Here is a 16,216-nt window from a genome sequence, read left to right on the forward strand (position 1 = left end):
TTGAAGCCTGTAAATGTTCATTTTTTCTTAGTCTTGAGATTTTTTTCATGGATGTCAGTTCTGTATATTCTTTTTATGTTTGGGATGGGAGAGGGTGGACAGTTAGGCATTAAAAGAGGGTGATTTAATATTTCTCTTTGGCTCAAATGCGTAGTTTTTACCACAAACTACTGAAAGTTTCCTGTTCTTGTTTGATTTTAAAAAAAAAAAGTGCACTTCCATTCATTGTTTCCACGCAATTTCCTATATTTTTTACAGTAAAAAGGTTGAAATCTAGGATAAATTATGAGTTATCTCTGGGGCAAAGAAATGCTTTCATTTCAGAAAAGAGGTTTTAAAAAGTGAGTCTCCCTGAGTCTGCAAAACTGCAATAGTCTATGTATATGCCTTTCCTTATGTAACCGTGATTTGCAAAGAGTTTGGTCTGACTGGTTCTTCTGACAGAGAAGGCCAGGGGATTCCATGCCCCAGCTTGACTTTAGAGAGCTGCAGACGGTACCATTGTACTGCACAGGGGCTTTTTGAGTGGCCTTGTTCTGTGTTTTCTCTGTCCAGCCTGCAGTCTGCCTTGCACTGTACTGGACACAGTAGCTCATTTGTACTGACCGGGAACAGGGACCACTGATTTCCATGACGGTGCCTGCTCTCACTGATGGGAGAGGGAAGACAGGAAGGGATGGGGATTACAAGTTCCACTGAGGAACTACAGTGGAAGAGAGTGCAAATGATGCCAAAATTATAATGAATCTGGGATGTGCAGGTTAAATCTCTTTGTCCTGAAAAATAAATAAGACAGGAGACACCAAGAGAACTTTATATATAGTATACTATATAATAAAAAGCTAATATGCAAATTGACCAAACAGCAGAATGACTGGTCGCTATGATGTGCACTGACCACCAGGGGGCAGACGCTCAATGCAGGAGCTCCCACAGGGGGAGCGCCGCTCAGCCAGAAGCCCTGAGCCAGACTCACAGCTGGGGAGCACAGTGGCGGTGGTGGGAGCCTCGCCTGCCTCCATGGCAGTGCTAAGGATGTCTGACTGATGGCTTAGGCCTGTTAAGTCATCAGTCAGACATCCCCCGAGGGTTCCCAGAGTGCGAGAAAGTGCAGGCCAGGCTGAGGGACGCCCCCCCCCCCCCCCCGAGTGCATGAATTTCGTGCACCAGGCCATATATATATATATATATATATATATATATATATATATCCTATTCATATATTTGCTTTCTCCTCTTCTTAAAAAGGTAAACTTTCTAAAATGCTTGAAGTTCTAGCAAGCATGTCAAACTCGAGGCATGTGGCCTGCTGGCCATGAGTTTGACATGCTTGCAAGAGCAATGGGAGAGTAGGACTTTTAGCACAGTTTTAAAATTCCCAACAGTTCACAGTAGTGCTTAACCCCTAGAGTGCCGGGAAGCGCGATCGCGCTGCTCCTGTCTTTCGCCAAAAGTGCCAGGAGTGCTTTATTTTAACATTATATGTTTTGTTCATTTTTTTTTCTACTAGTATTTTATAATACAGTCAGCAAACAATATATGTCAAAGATGAAAACAAATGTAGTAAAGGTTTCCTTAAGTTTTTGAATATGTAACTTCATTTACTTGTGATTCATAATTTTTTCCCTAAATGCTGTAAAATTAGCAAAAATGCCTTGGCAATTTTAGCATAGTTCCTAGGATATTGGTTGGCACTCAAAGGGTTAAGCTCCCCTTTCTTTGATGGCTTGCCATTCACATTAGATTAGTGTGGACAGTGCTGCTACTCTGTTGCAAATATTGTCACTAATATTATTATACAGTATCGGTTTTTTGGCAGGTCCCTGCATCTGGAGCACGCAAGGTAGCCAAAATGTTTGGTAGGTTATAAGGAGGAGAGCTGTCAAAAGTCCCCATAGGTTACTCTAGGTGGGAGGGGCCTCATCCAGAGCTTGGTAATTTAGAGTTGAGGGTAACAGGTGGTAACTGGCCTGAAGCCAGAGTTGAGAAAAATAGAGGTTTAGGAAGTGTAGGCAGACTATAAAATATAGACATATGGGACCACTTGGTGTAGAGATAAATACTGAAATGCAAAGTTTAATAATCTGTAATCAGTAGTTATAGAGATAGCCATATAGGTCCTCCAAAAATTTTAATAAGCGATATTCTGGATGCTCAAAATATTTACATGGTTCAGTGTTAGAGGGTCGACCTATGAACCAGGAGGTCACGGTTCGATTCCCGGTCAGGGTACATACCTGCAGGCTCAATCCTCAGTGTGGGGCGTGCAGGAGGCAGCCAATAAGTCATTCTCTCTCATCAATGATGTTTCTCTCTCTCTCTCCCCCTTCCCCTTCCTCTCTGAAATCAACAAAAACATATATGTAAAAAAAAATTATTTAAGGCGGCCAAGAAGTAATTACATGTGCAATATGTTTTAGGTAGAATTACCTTTAAAATGACTAAAGTCACTTCCTTTTTTGAAAGGGGTAAAACCTTAGTTATTTGGAAGGTCTGCATATGTGAGATATCTCGTTATTAGTCACTGCTGAATAAATGAGGCATTTATTGTATTAGTGGTAAGCTGGGCCAGGTGAAGTATGATGAGAAGAGGGAGTATGATATAAAATGAGAGAAGGACTTTATTATTACTTTAAATAATAGATTGGTGTAACTTTGGTACATTTTTCTGTGCAAATCATGCAACAAAGTCCTTTTTGTTTTAGAAATTGGCACACAGGATCTTATTTTCACATTGACCATTTGAAAGTATTAGAGTTTGTCTTTGTGTGAGGAAAGGTGAATTCCCTCTGGCACAGTGGTTTCCGACGTTCACTTGGGAGGAAAAGAGAGGGGCTAGTTGATCCAGAGTGGAAAAACACCGCAGAAAAGTTTTCTCCAAAATAACACGCAGATTTCAGAAAAACAAAAATTGCTTTGATTAAATGTGACAAACTTAAAAAAAAAAAAAAAGTTGAGCTTTGAAACATCATGACCCATCTGTTTTGAAAGGGTGCTTTGTCAGGTACAGATGTGTGTGTTACAGTACTTTACTGTGAGTGAGGTTTTTCCTGAGCATGCCCAGTAGTTGTTTTTCTGAACAGGTATCTCATTTATCCCAGTTTTAAGTCTTGGGGAAGAGTTTATGAAGCAACAGTACACTAATTTATTTTATATGTATCTCTAGGTCAAATACAGTTGGATTGAATCTAACCCTAAACTGATACCTCTGTTTAGATTTTATTCTTTCAAAAATCACTTGTTGATCCACACGGCAAAATCCAACATTTTTGACTTCTTGCATGGCATGTTTTTAAAAATCAAGATCACGAAATCCCCCAAAGCCTTTAGCAGACTAATGTCATTTTGTTTTTTTGCTTTTATACCTACATTAATGCAAATTATTGGTTTTAAAAGTTTTAAAAAATCTTCCAATGGTAGAAATGTTTGTGTGCACACTAGAGAGAATTGCCTGGAGCCCTGAATGAAATTCGCTGTGGACTCCATTCCCTCTATTGTTAATGAGGCCATATAAAAAAGTTATGTTTATGGTTTTGTAAAGTGACTTTTAGAAATCATTGATCCTCACGTTATTATAGGCCTCTTAAATTCAGACTTAGGAAAAATATTTTTCTTATCCAAATAGCTGATTTGTTTCCTTTTTATGAAATCTCGTAAGCATCACTTTTTCTTTTACCTTGGCTGTCAGGAAGCTCAGAGCTAGGTTGGTGCTCAAATTAAGTAGTTTCCTTTAGTTAAGTGCTTCAATAAGATTTCTTTCTTTTCTTCTCCTTCTCCTCCTCCTCTTCCGCCGCCTCCTCTTCTTTCTTTCTTTCTTTCTTTCTTTCTTTCTTTCTTTCTTTCTTTCTTTCTTTCTTTCTTTCTTTCTTTCTTTCTTTCTTTCTTCCTTCCTTCCTTCCTTCCTTCCTTCCTTCCTTCCTTCCTTCCTTCCTTCCTTCCTTCCTTCCTTTCTCTCTCTCTCTCTCTCTCTCTCTCTCTCTCTCTCTCTCCTCTTCCTCTCTTTCTCTCTCTCTCTTTCTTTCCTTCTTCCCTCTTTCTTCTTCTTTCTTCTTCTTCTTCCATAGCCACTTTTTAATTGATTGCCAGCTGAATTGGATTTTCTGGGCCTGTTTTTGTTTATTTTTTATTAAAAGCCCCTTGATTTCCTTTCTAGAGGTAGTTGAGTATATAAATAATAAAGGCATTTAGATGGCATTTTGGTTGGATCATGAAATTTTCTAATAGAGCCCACTAAAACTGGGGATCCTGGTCAGACCTATCTTGGTACATTAATTTGCATCTTTAGGATCGGAAGCCATGGCAGAACTTGTCTGAAAACTAGGAAGGAAGGGAAGAGAAGGCCTTTTCATCAACTAGTTTATAACGGTCTCTCAAAGCCTGGCTTGGCTTAGTTGTTGAATGTCAACCTATGAGGTCGATTCCCGGTTAGGGCACATGCCTGGGTTGTGGGCTCGATCCCCAGTAGGGGGCGTGCAGGAGGCAGCCAAATAATGATTCTCTCTCATCATTGATGTTTCTATCTCTCTCTCCCTTTCTGAAATCAATAAAAATATATTTAAAATAAAATAAAAAACCCATTGGGTGATAGGGAGGATATTGAGCTCTAATATTCTGACTCCTAATGCTTTAAAAGAAGGTTGAGATAGATTAAAAAGTATTTTTTTTTCAGAACACATCCCATAGTTGAAGAGATGGTCATAATAAGTACAGTTACATGATAATATAAATGTGTTACTTCTAAGAACAGTCTTCTGGGGCAGATACTATTATAACCCCCTCCCGATAGCAGAGACACAGGGTGGTTAAATAATGACCCCGAGTTACAAAGCTGAAGTGTGGCAGGGCTGAGATATGGTTCCCTGGTCCATAGAGAATTAGGGTTTTGTTTATTTGACTGAGGAATTCACCACCCAACAAGTATTTGTGAACACCTGCCACATGCCAGGCGCTGTGCTGTGCACCGGGATAGGCGGGATCAGCAGGAGAAACATGGTCCTTGCCCTCACGGGGTTCCCAGGGAAGCAGAAGATGCACACGCACATGCCCACATTAATGAAACGGTAGATTTGCAACTAAAAGCTGATATTGGCTGTAATGGAAAAGTATGACGGGTATAACAGGTTTACAGAATCTCGGAACTGAGGTGCAAAAATGTGGCTCTGCATCAGGGTTACTTAGCTGGGCACAACCCTTCTGTCTTTCTGAGGCCCAGGATTCCCCGGTCTGCACTGAGCGTGCCATCCATGTGCTGCTTGGTTTGCCCACAACTGATGCAAAACCTGGAAACGCCAGCTCCGTAGATGCCCCTGGGCCCTGTGAGCTTCCCCGTGAAAGGAGCAAGAGCACACTAGTTATTCATAGATTTCTCTACAAACCGTCCTCTCTTTTCCCTCTTGAAAGAAGAAGCACCTGGGCAGTGAGCTCCCCAGCTTGAGGGGGAAGGACTGCGGTTTAGCCTTGTTATGGGATTCACCGCATCTATTGATCCTTGGTAAGGCCAGCATTCGTGTGAAGCATTTCCTTCATGCCTTTCACAACCCAATTGTTGAGTGCCCTGAGAATATATGAAATCCTAAAGAAGCCGTATTTTCAGCTCATGGCCCCGTTTGTACACATGGCTGTAATTAGTAATATTTTGCACGGCCAACCCAAAAGTTGGCAGATTTTCCTTTTTTAATCTCTTGTCTCCTGTCTATAATCAAGACAATGGTTACAGGCTGTGATTTGACTTCCCAGCAGTTACGGTTTACCTTTTCCGCCCTTCCTGCCCATACCCCCACTTACAACATATTGTCTTGTCACTTGTCCAGCCCCTGCACCCCAACCCTAACCGAGGGCTCACCAGCCCCAGAGAATGCCCTGTACAGTGTTAGACCTCTGTGTTTCTGTGCACATGCTTACCTCTGTTTCGCTCATCTTATTTATTTATTTATTTATTTGTTTATTTGTTTATTTTTTTTTTGGTTAATCCTCACCTGAGGACATTTTTTCTATTGATCTTTTAGAGAGAGTGGAAGAGAGAGGGAAAGACAGAGAGAAACATCAATGTGAGAGAAACACATCGATTGGTTGCCTCCTGCATGAGCCCCAACCAGGGCCCGGGCTGCGGAGGAGCCTACAACCGAGGTACGTGCCCGTGACCAGAATCAGACCCGGGACCGTTTGGTCCGCAGGCTGGCATTCTATCCACTGAGCCAAACCAGCGAGGCCTCTCATCTTTTTCTTTCTTATCAGACACCAGCTTGCTAGAGGTAAAAAAATGAAAAAGCTAGTCTAGCCACTCTCTTGCGTATAAGTTGAGGTGTGAGAGATGAAGGAGTTTGGTGATGGCATCCCTCAGGGTTAATGGGGGGCAGCTTTCCAGACTTGCCACAAAATAATGCACTTGTAGGAATCCTATATAATGAAAGACTAATATGCAAATTGTCCCCTTGACCAGGAGTTTAACCGGGAGTTCGACCAGGGGTTGGGCCTGGTTGGCCAACAGCCCGTGGCCCCTCCCCCCAGCCAGCCCCACCCCCGGTTGCCCCTTCCCACTCCAATCTGAGTGGGTTGGCTGGACCCCACCTGTGCATGATTTCATGCACTGGGCCTCTAGTTAAATTATAATTTTTATAGGTTATGAGTCTAAATTATGTATAATATTTTAAACCTGGATCAATTAAGTATTTTCCATTTAATAAAGAAGTATACATTCTTTTTATTAGTTTGTGTGTCTCAAACTCACATGATGGGAGAAAACAGATTCTATTTTCTCTCATTCTCCAAACTTCAGATTTGTTGTTGGTCTCTGTGCTGAGCCATTTAGGCAATAGCATCCCATAAGTTCTAATCTCCTCATAAATGAGTACTGTGGCCAGTGTCTCCTTCATTCTCAGCTTCCTTTAGGTCTTAGCCCAGCCAGAGTGGTTCAGTGGTTGAGTGTCAACCTATGAACCAGGAGGTCATGGTTTGATTCCCAGTCAGGAAACATGACCGGGTTGTGGGCTCAATCCTCAGCAGGGGGCATGCAGGAGGCAGCCAATCAGTGCTTCTCTCTCATCATTGGTGTTTCTATCTTTCTCTCCTTTTTTCTTCCTCTTTGAAATCAATTACAAAACATATTTTTTAAAAGCACAGGAACAGGTGTACTATCTTGTAGAGTGAAAGTAAGCAACAAGAAAGTCAGCCACGATGGAGCGATCCAGATTACCCCTTTCCTGATTTTGGGAATTCCCCGGGGGAGGGGAGGGAGAGAAACATGGGCTGTTCTCACCTTTGGGAGTTGCACTTTCAGAGTGTGCTCAGATAACAGGAATTTTTTCTCTAATACTGTACATAGTTTTATTTTAAATCTTCCCAGTGCAACTCTTAGAAATAACTTTTGGGGAGTAATGGCTAGGGAGTTGTATAAGAACATCCTATCTGAGATAGTATATTAATCATTCTAAAAGCTCATAAAGAAAACAATTTTTTTCCAGTTGGAGAAAGTGTTTTCATTCATTTATTTCTCTCCCCCCCAGGGAACTGTATGTCTCTAACCGTACTTGAAATTTGTAAAGAATGTGTACGTAGAGTACCTCACTGGATCTACAAGTCAAGCCTGTCATAGAGTAAGAGAGAGGGAGAGTATGAGAAGCTTAAAGACAGGTCAGACAACTAATAAGTGACAGATCTGGGTCTAAAATGCAGCTCTTCTATCCCCTGGTCCCATGTTCCTCTTAGCCCACTGGGTCTTTAATACAAGCTCTTTTCCTGTGCCCTACCCAGTGGTGAATTCTGGAACTTGCCCCTCTCTGCCTCCTTTTCTCTTCAGGTTATAAACACCACCGCCCCCTTCCAAACCGAACCACCCCCACTTCCTCACAGAGCTGTCTAAACCCTCCTGATACCTCTTGGCTGTATAGAGGTATCCTGCTTAGATGGAAGAGTGAGCACCCTTGGGAGCTTGGCACTTCCCAACACTTGGAGAATTTAGATTCTTAAAGAAGCTCTGCCCATTGTTTTCCTTTGAACATTTAAAAACACCCTTGAACAGGAAATTCTCCAACATGGTTGCGCCATGGTTTCAGCACAACAATAGACAAATATGCACTGGCTTTCGGCCCAACACGCTGGCAGTTGACTTCTTGGAAGAGGGTCGGTTTGTCAAGAGGAAGGTTTAGATTTAGATATTCACTTGGAGCTTGAGAGAAACTATGGTAAGCTATGCCTGAGGGGTTGTGCTATAGAAAAATCTGCCCCCCCCCGAAATTCATATTAGAGGTTTTAGGGCTTTGTCTTTTTCTTACCAGGGGTACGCTTCAGCCTTAAGCCAAGTTTGATTGCTGAAAAACCCAGGTGGGGGCTGTGGTAGAAGGGCCCGCTTTGGATTTTACTGGCGGTACATTCCGCAGCGCTGTTCTCAGGGGGCTATGGCTCCACTGAGGTGTCATTTGAGATGGTATAAACACGAGCACATGTTGTGTACACTGCAGGCCCTCCTGAGCCCAGGGCCTTCCAGGTGTTTTTTTCTTGGAGCTTTGCTTTTGCATCGTATCCTAGTGTTGGTCACTTTCCCTCCCATAAAGCTCAGTTAGAGCCAGGCTGTGCTATTGGCTGGGAAACCATCTCCGACGCCCTTTCTTAGGGATTCTTGCGCCCCATGGGGGTAGGAGGGATTTTCGGCTCAGGGGCAGATTGATCCTGCAGTGCCCAGTTCCACAATCTGTGGGAGTTTGTCCCTCTTTGCAGCTGACCGCATTGCAGAATTCCCTGTGGGACAATAACAGAAACCCCTATTAGCCAATGGTGTTGTTGGAATAAAATCTCCCCACTGCAGTGTCTTGGTCCCAGGCTATAAGGTTACCCCTTGACTCCCTCTGCATCTTTACCATTTTTTATTACAGCTGAACACACGCTCCTCATTAGTACCCTGGGTGATATGGGGAATCAGCGTGCTGGAAATTATGTGGAATAGGTACCAGATGTTTGTGTCAACGTGGTATGCATTGGTATTTAGAATGCGTAAGGATCACATTTATTAAATGTGAAAATTACTTACTATATCCTCTCCCAAACAATAACTACCCCTCCCCGCCCAATATTTGACTCTGTTGCATGAGGTGTGATATTAATTTCTTTGGGGACAGATTAAATTTAAAGTGTGTGCAGCAAATGCATCTGTTCCCAAATGCTTTGTCTGTATTATGTCAAGTCTCCGGGCTGGCCTGCCGCCAGCGTGGATGTGGGGGTTCTGTAACTGAGACTGGAATGCTGTGTTGTAGCAAAAGAACATAATGAAAGGGTGAGTCTATTTGCATTTTTTTCTTTAAGTGGAACTGGGAATTTAGACATTGATGTTATAGCCAGATTTTAGAAACATTTCCCACGTGCAGATAAGCAGGCATTCGTGAAAAAGAGGAAGACATTTGGTGAAATGAGAAATGAGCTTGTGTTTTCTCGTTAAGTTTATGAAGTCTATTAAGTCAACCGAAAGGCTGCAAGTGTGAACGAAGCAGCTTATTATATTTTCTCAGACATGAGTTAATATGTATGTTTGTCCCAGAAGTATGTTGACCAAGTCCCGAGGTGAAGGACTGGAAAAGTCATGGCAGAAGCAGGCAGTGCCTTGTCATGGGAAGAGCTTGGACCCGGAGTTTGAGAAACGCAGGTTCGAATCCCATCCTGCCAGGTATTGGTGGGGTGTGATTTTTGGCAAGTTACTTAACCTCTCTGAGACTCAGTTTTCACAACTCCAAAATGGGTGTTTTGACACTGTCTTTATGTGGTGGTATGAGGATTAGACATGATATGTGCACAGCGTGTGGCCCAGACAAGGAGCATGATAATTCTTACTCATTAAGAATCAAACCCTGGCTCATTAGGGGGATGGAAGCCTAATGGGTTCCACCATTTGCTTCACAGTGTTGCTGGGGCCCAGCTGCTGAACGGAGGGGCCCTGCTTTGTGAAAGAGGCTGCTTGGTCGGGGTCACCTGCAGGGTTTCTCACCACAGGGTTTACTTGCATCTGTGCTGTCTTTAGTCAGTAAATGTGTTTAGTTAATAGAAGCAGCAACTTGTGGGTGGACAGAGGCCGTATGTCTGCCCTGATGGCTGAGGAGGGTGTCCTGAGCTGGAGATATGGAATCTGACATCAGGTTAGGAGGGAGGAGAACAGGTCAAAGAAACCAATGCCCAGGACCTTGAGATCAGGTTGCTGAGTAGCATTGGGGAAGGATCAAGTCAGCTCAGACTTTGAGGCCAAGAGAAAGATAGGCTGCTTTGGAAATTACGCCCAAAGAATCCGGGCAGGGCAGGTCCTGGATGCCCAGAAGAAACGGGAATATCTAGATTGGGAGCAGCAGTGAGGACTGTCTTTGGAGGTGCGTTACTGCCAGGAAGCACTTGACTGAAAGGTGCGCCCAGCTCGGTGCCTGGCAACGATCTACTTACAATGGGAAGGAAATCTGTTCTACCCATGTTACAGAGTTTCTGGGAGGCCTCCGACAGTACCGGGTCTGTAAAACGCCTTTTGCTTAGAAAGCACGGTGCAAGGGTAGCAGGAGCGTGCCTAGGATGTTGCTTTCAGCCAGCGTTTCTTCTGCATGACCGTGCCCTGGTTCGTGCTGACTGTGGTGAGGAACGCCTGCCGTGCTGATTAGCATCAGCAGCAGGGCCTGTTGCTCGCTTGCTTACCGACTGTGGGGTAGAGATTGCTCAGGGAAGGAAGGGCTGTGGGTTTCCAGCAGTGGCCACAAGAGAAACTCCCAGCCTTCCGACGCTGTCAGTGAGAGCCTGAGCTAGCAGCTCCGGAGCTCACAGGTCACCACGAAAGTGAGCAGATGAGTCAGATGGGGTTTTGGAGCATGCTTGTGGCTGAAGCACTACACTTGGGCCCCATGGTGGTCAAGCGAGAATCAAAGCGGCCTCGCTGCCTCACGCATCTGTGGGAGAGGCTGGGGGCGGGTCACCTGGTTGCCGGATGGCAGTTTTTCTAACTGGAGACGGGTCTGGCATTGTGTGGGTAGACTGTGGGAGGAACCACTATGGGGCAATGGGAAAGGATGGGAGACCGGTTCATGGAGGTTGGCTGTGGCCACAGGGGGAGGAGTAGGAAGGCTTGGGGTGGACCCAGGAGGTAGCAGGATGAGGCTGGGGCCTGATGTGCTGATGGGGGAGACAGGAATGTTGTGCCATTGGGAGAAATGGGTCTTGCCAGGAGAGTGTCTGGGTTAATAGGACAAAAGCAGGTTTGGGTTTCTGTCTTCTGTGACATTTGAGGGTGGGGAAGCCCCAGCTGGAACTTGATTTTTTTTAAAAAAATATATGTATTTTTTATTGATTTCAGAGAGGAAGGGAGAAGGAGAGAGAGCTAGAAACATCAATGGTGAGAGAGAATCATTGATCGGCTGCCTCCTGCACACCCCTCACCGGGAATCGAGCCTGCAACCCAGACATGTGCCCTTGGCCAGAATCAAACTGGGGACCCTTCAGTCTGCAGGCCGATGCTCTATCCACTGAGCTAAACTGGCTAGGGCTGGGACTTGATTATTAGCAACCCGAAATGCCACCTCCTTTATTTCATGATTGAATTTTCCCCTTTATTACAAGACTAGAGGCCCGGTGCATGAATTCGTGCACAGGTGGGGTCCCTCAGCCTGGCCGGCTATCAGGGGCCGGCCGGCTGGGGGGAGGGACTGCGGGAGTTTGGCCAGCTACAGGAGGTTGGCTGTGGGAACGCACTGTTCGCCAGGGGCAGCTCCTGCGTTGAGTGTCTGCTCCCTGGAGGTCAGTGTGCATCATAGCGACTAGTTGACTGGTTGCTTAGTTGACTGGTCGTAACAGTTGCTTAGGCTTTTATATAGATTGAAGCTTCGGCTATTAGCTAGAGTAAAGGAACTCTAGGATAGAGTCTCCTATTGGTAGGAAACCCATTGAGCATGGATTACATCGTGGTTCTTTCCCCTTTCCTCTCTTACCACCTTCCCTCATTGATATTTGAGTGATGCTGTGTGCCAGGCATCACGCCGATATAAGGGATGGAGCAATGAGCAGAATGATCGGAGGCTGTTCTTCTGCAGCCCTTGGGTGTATGCAGACATTAAACAAATCATCGCTTGATCAGCGTGTGCCCTGTGCATTCTTTCTCCTTTCCTTGACCTTGGACTGACTTGTCTAAGCCATGGGTGGCACTGCAGCCCATCAAGTGGGGTCTGCCCTGTCCTGGACTTGGCAGGACAAAGGCGTCCTCGTCCTCAGCACTGGGGACATCCCCTCTCTGGCTCCCTCCTTCTCTGTGGAAAACCTTATCCTCTTGTTGTTTCCAGGGAGTGTTTGCCTCCACCCTGGTGTGGAGATGGGCAGTGTGGAGATTTAAGGGAAAACCTGCTGGGTGATGGTAGCAGGAGGAGGTTGCAAGCCTTTTTACAGATGTGTTTTGGGTAGAACTGTAGCCCAGTCGGAGCTTTGTACATAAAGAATGGAACTGAAATGTATTCTTTATTTGCGCTTAGTCTGTGATAATGACAAATGGTAGGCGGCTATGAAACCTGTTCGGAAGGGCTCTCCAATGTGAGCGGCCATAGCCGCTGTGTGTCCCGAGTGGAGTAGGAGACTCTTCTCTCTGGAGTTCTGGGGTGTGAAGTGCACCAGACATCCCACTGTGGCTGGTGAAGGCAGGAGGGGAGCAGCATGGGGCACACCTGCTCCTACCATTTGCAGGTGTGGGAACTTCAGGGAATTGTACATTCAGTACTTTCTGCCTTTGCTGCTGTGACATCTTTCTTCACTGCCTCTCAGAAAGCAGTTGGACGCAGTACAGGAACACGGAGGGCGGGAGTAATTATTTGAGAAGGTACATACTTCATTGCAGAAGAGATGACTATTGCCAGCCTACAGCCTGTCCATGAGTTCTGAAGTAGACCTAGCACACCAGGGAGGAGGCCTGCGTAGGGTACAGCAATGGAGGTGCTATTTGCCTCCACTCATTGCATCTTATTTTGTATCATCCTTACATTTATTTTGCTTCGTCTAAGTAGCAGAAGCACTTGAAAGGTAGGGATTTAAACTTCTTGGGGTATCATTTTAGGTGTTTAATATTATTTATGCATAATGTTATTGGAACTTCAGGCAATTTATTTCATTTATTTCTGGTTTTCTTGTAAGAGGAGAAGGGAGAATTAAACACAGATGTGAAATGGGAGGTTTCCTCCATCCAAAGGAATACATTCATGACTTTTGCATCTAAAAGGGAATTGAAGTAATCAAATACACATCAAAATCATCCAAAAGGAATTTAAGAGATTGGAATTTTAGAAGACTAGGCTAGCTTTTTTGTCATTTAGTTCTGGAAACAACTTACCTGGAGGGACTCCTTGGGTGGGCTGGCAGTGGCTTGTCCATCCAGAACAATTTGATTGTGGCGCAGTCGATTGTGGTTTCTGACGGGTGTCTGTGATTCCGCCTGCAGGTCCAGAGCCCAGTGCCCAGTGTGAACTGTCGCCGGTCAACGCCTCCCACCCGGTGCAGGCCTTGATGGAGAGCTTCACCGTCCTCTCGGGCTGTGCCAGCAGAGGCACCACGGGGCTGCCGCAGGAGGTGCACGTCCTCAACCTCCGGGGCCCGGACCCGGGGCCCGGCCAGCCGCAGAGAGAGGTAGGCACAGGCGCCAGCTTTCTACCCATGAACAAAGGGTCCTTTTCTCCCATTCAGGGTCTAACAAGGATGATCATGTATGAACATACGTGGGGAGGAGGATACAATGGACACTCGAGAGAAAAAGATTTCAACTACCAGATTGCCCTCTGGACTGGTCAACTCTAGGACTTGCCTCTCTGGAGATTTTCTCTAACTTTCCCGGCCCCTCCCATTGGAAAGAATATTCTTACGGATTTCGTCTTTCCAACATGGCTATGAAAGAACACAATTGCGTGCCCTTGCTTTGTCATTGTAAATGTCTTTTCCGTCTTCGCCTGTGCTCTATCTGTCTTCTTTCTTTGCTTTGTCTTATGCACCTGCGGCTCCTGCAGGGTGAGCCAGGGAAATGGGAAGACGCTGGAATAAAGATGACGACACCTGGTACTTACATGAAAGGCCCGGGCGTAGCTTCTTATGCTGTCCCGGCTGCTTTTCAAAGATGGTGGTGGTCGTGGTGGTGCGGTGATGATCCAAGCTCCTAGTGACTCAGCGTTTACTCGGCCCTCAGCACTGTTTGAAGCACTTACCGCATTTACTCCGTGAGGTCCTGTCACTGTCCTCATTGTCCATGTGACAGGCGGGCGCGCAGAGAACTCACTGGCTCAGGGTCAGTGGCTCAGAAATGACCTGCAGCTCAGAAATGACCTAGATTGTGGGCCGAAGGGAACACAGTTGTCAGTCTTTCAGTTTGTGAGCTTCTGTGTGTCAGAAATGTTATCACTCAAGTATTATCTCTCCAGGGAGGGAGAAACCACAAAAAATTCTGATCACAGTGAAGTGTAGGAAAACTAATGTAGAACAGAATTTATTTTTGAACTTTCTTCTGGTCAAGAAAGTTAATTTCCAGAACCATTTGTTTATGCGCGTCAACCACTCCGCCTTTTTGGGGGAGCGGAAATAGGAGAGGTGAGGTGTCCAGAAGGAAAAGCAAACTGATTGTAATCCTATGAAAGTGTGCGGAGTTGGCGCCTTTCAAAGACAAATCATCTAACCTTTCCAGCTACATTGGAAATTATTGTTAATGCTCTTGGTTGCTTGCCATTGTAGCTGCAACACATATTTCGGGTCAGATTTCTTTATCCCAGTAATATGTCTTTAATTCTTAACTTATGGGGGAGAGATGGTGGTGGGAGGAAGAGGGGGGAGGAGGAAATGCAGTTCCTAAGAAGCGCTGCTGACTCCAGCGATTCTTTAGCAGCAGTAATGACTCATTGTATATATGCTTCTCAGAGGAACCAAGGAGAAAGAGAGTTCGAGTTATCACAGAAGCAGCAACAGGAGAACATTCTGGTAGAGTTGCTGACTCTGAAAACAGACTCAAATAAGACTATCGAAGCAGAAGAAAAACACCTCAAGGAATGACAGCAGCTCTCCCACACTTGGCTTTGTTATGTTAGATCAACGTGGAATTCACTTTAGGCCACAGCAGGACCTAGGATACGTGCTAGGAAACTTAGATGGCGCCAGGGGACAGTGTGTTCAGTGAGGAAATAAAGAAAGCGCCTGTGGGGGGTAGTCTCTAAAGCTTGTTTAAAAAACCTGGCCGTTCTTCATCTTCCTTCAGTATTTTTATTGTATGTGTATGGTTTTGGGTAAGTGATTTGAAGAGATTTCTGAGACTAGGCAATTAAGGGAATTGTGTTCTTTCTGTCCTTGGGGACTTTTAAGAATTAGATGGTTGTAATTCAGTCCTGTTTGAAAACAAGAGGGGATGAGTGACCTTCGGGAGTTTCACAGCTCAGAGCTGCACTCACGTGGCGGACTGCGTGTTTGATATGTAGGGGTGGTGTGGAGGACATCAGAGCAGAGGGGCCGAGGCAGAGAAAGTGAAAGGGTTTGCTCATGGGTGGTAAGATGAGGATGGAGAAATGTTAAATCTCTCTCACCTTCTTCATACATTACTGCACTCATGCCAACAGTTTTCAAAAATCATTTAAACCATATGATCCAGCAGTTTCACTCCAAAGTACATATGTACTCAAAAGAAATGAAAACATATGTCTACACAAAAACTTGCCCGCAAATGTTCATAGCAACATTATTCATAATAGCCCCAAACTGGGAACAAACCAAATGTCCATCGGCTGATGAATAGACAAATAAAATATGGTAGAAGAATACGCTGGAATATCATTTAGCAATAAAAATGAAGAACTGATCCATGCTACAACATGGATGAACCTTGAAATGCTTTGCTTAGAGAAGGAGGACAGACATAAAAGACCCCATATTGTATGATTCCATTTATTTGAAATGTCCAGAATAGACAAGTTTATGGAGCTAGAAAGTAAATGAGTGGTTGCTTTGGGCTGAAGGGCAAAAGGGAGAAATGGGAGCTACTGCTGAGTGCAGGATTTCTTTGGAGGGGCAGGGGTGGTGGGGGGGATTGAAACGTTCTCAAATTAAATTTTCGTGGTGGTTCCACAGTTGAATATGAATGTACTAAATACCATTGCTATAATAACTTAATCAATAAAAAATTAAAAAAAAAATAAAAGCCAGATCCCAAGTAGGCAAGATAAAAAAATAGATAAATACCATTGATAAATGTGAATATACT

General features: G+C 44.7%; 1 protein-coding gene across 2 annotated transcripts in view; it reads left to right on the forward strand.

The window, feature by feature from the left end:
- The window catches only part of TGFBR3 (transforming growth factor beta receptor 3), a 197,068-nt gene that overhangs the window by 68,481 nt on the left and 112,371 nt on the right, over positions 1-16,216 (forward strand). For both annotated transcript variants that reach the window (XM_059688825.1, XM_059688826.1), the window contains exon 3: positions 13,430-13,614. In XM_059688825.1, coding sequence (XP_059544808.1) covers positions 13,430-13,614 — 185 coding nt within the window. The remainder of the gene's footprint in view (positions 1-13,429; positions 13,615-16,216) is intronic.

The sequence above is a fragment of the Myotis daubentonii genome, chromosome 3, assembly GCF_963259705.1.
Source record: "Myotis daubentonii chromosome 3, mMyoDau2.1, whole genome shotgun sequence".
NCBI lineage: Eukaryota > Metazoa > Chordata > Mammalia > Chiroptera > Vespertilionidae > Myotis > Myotis daubentonii.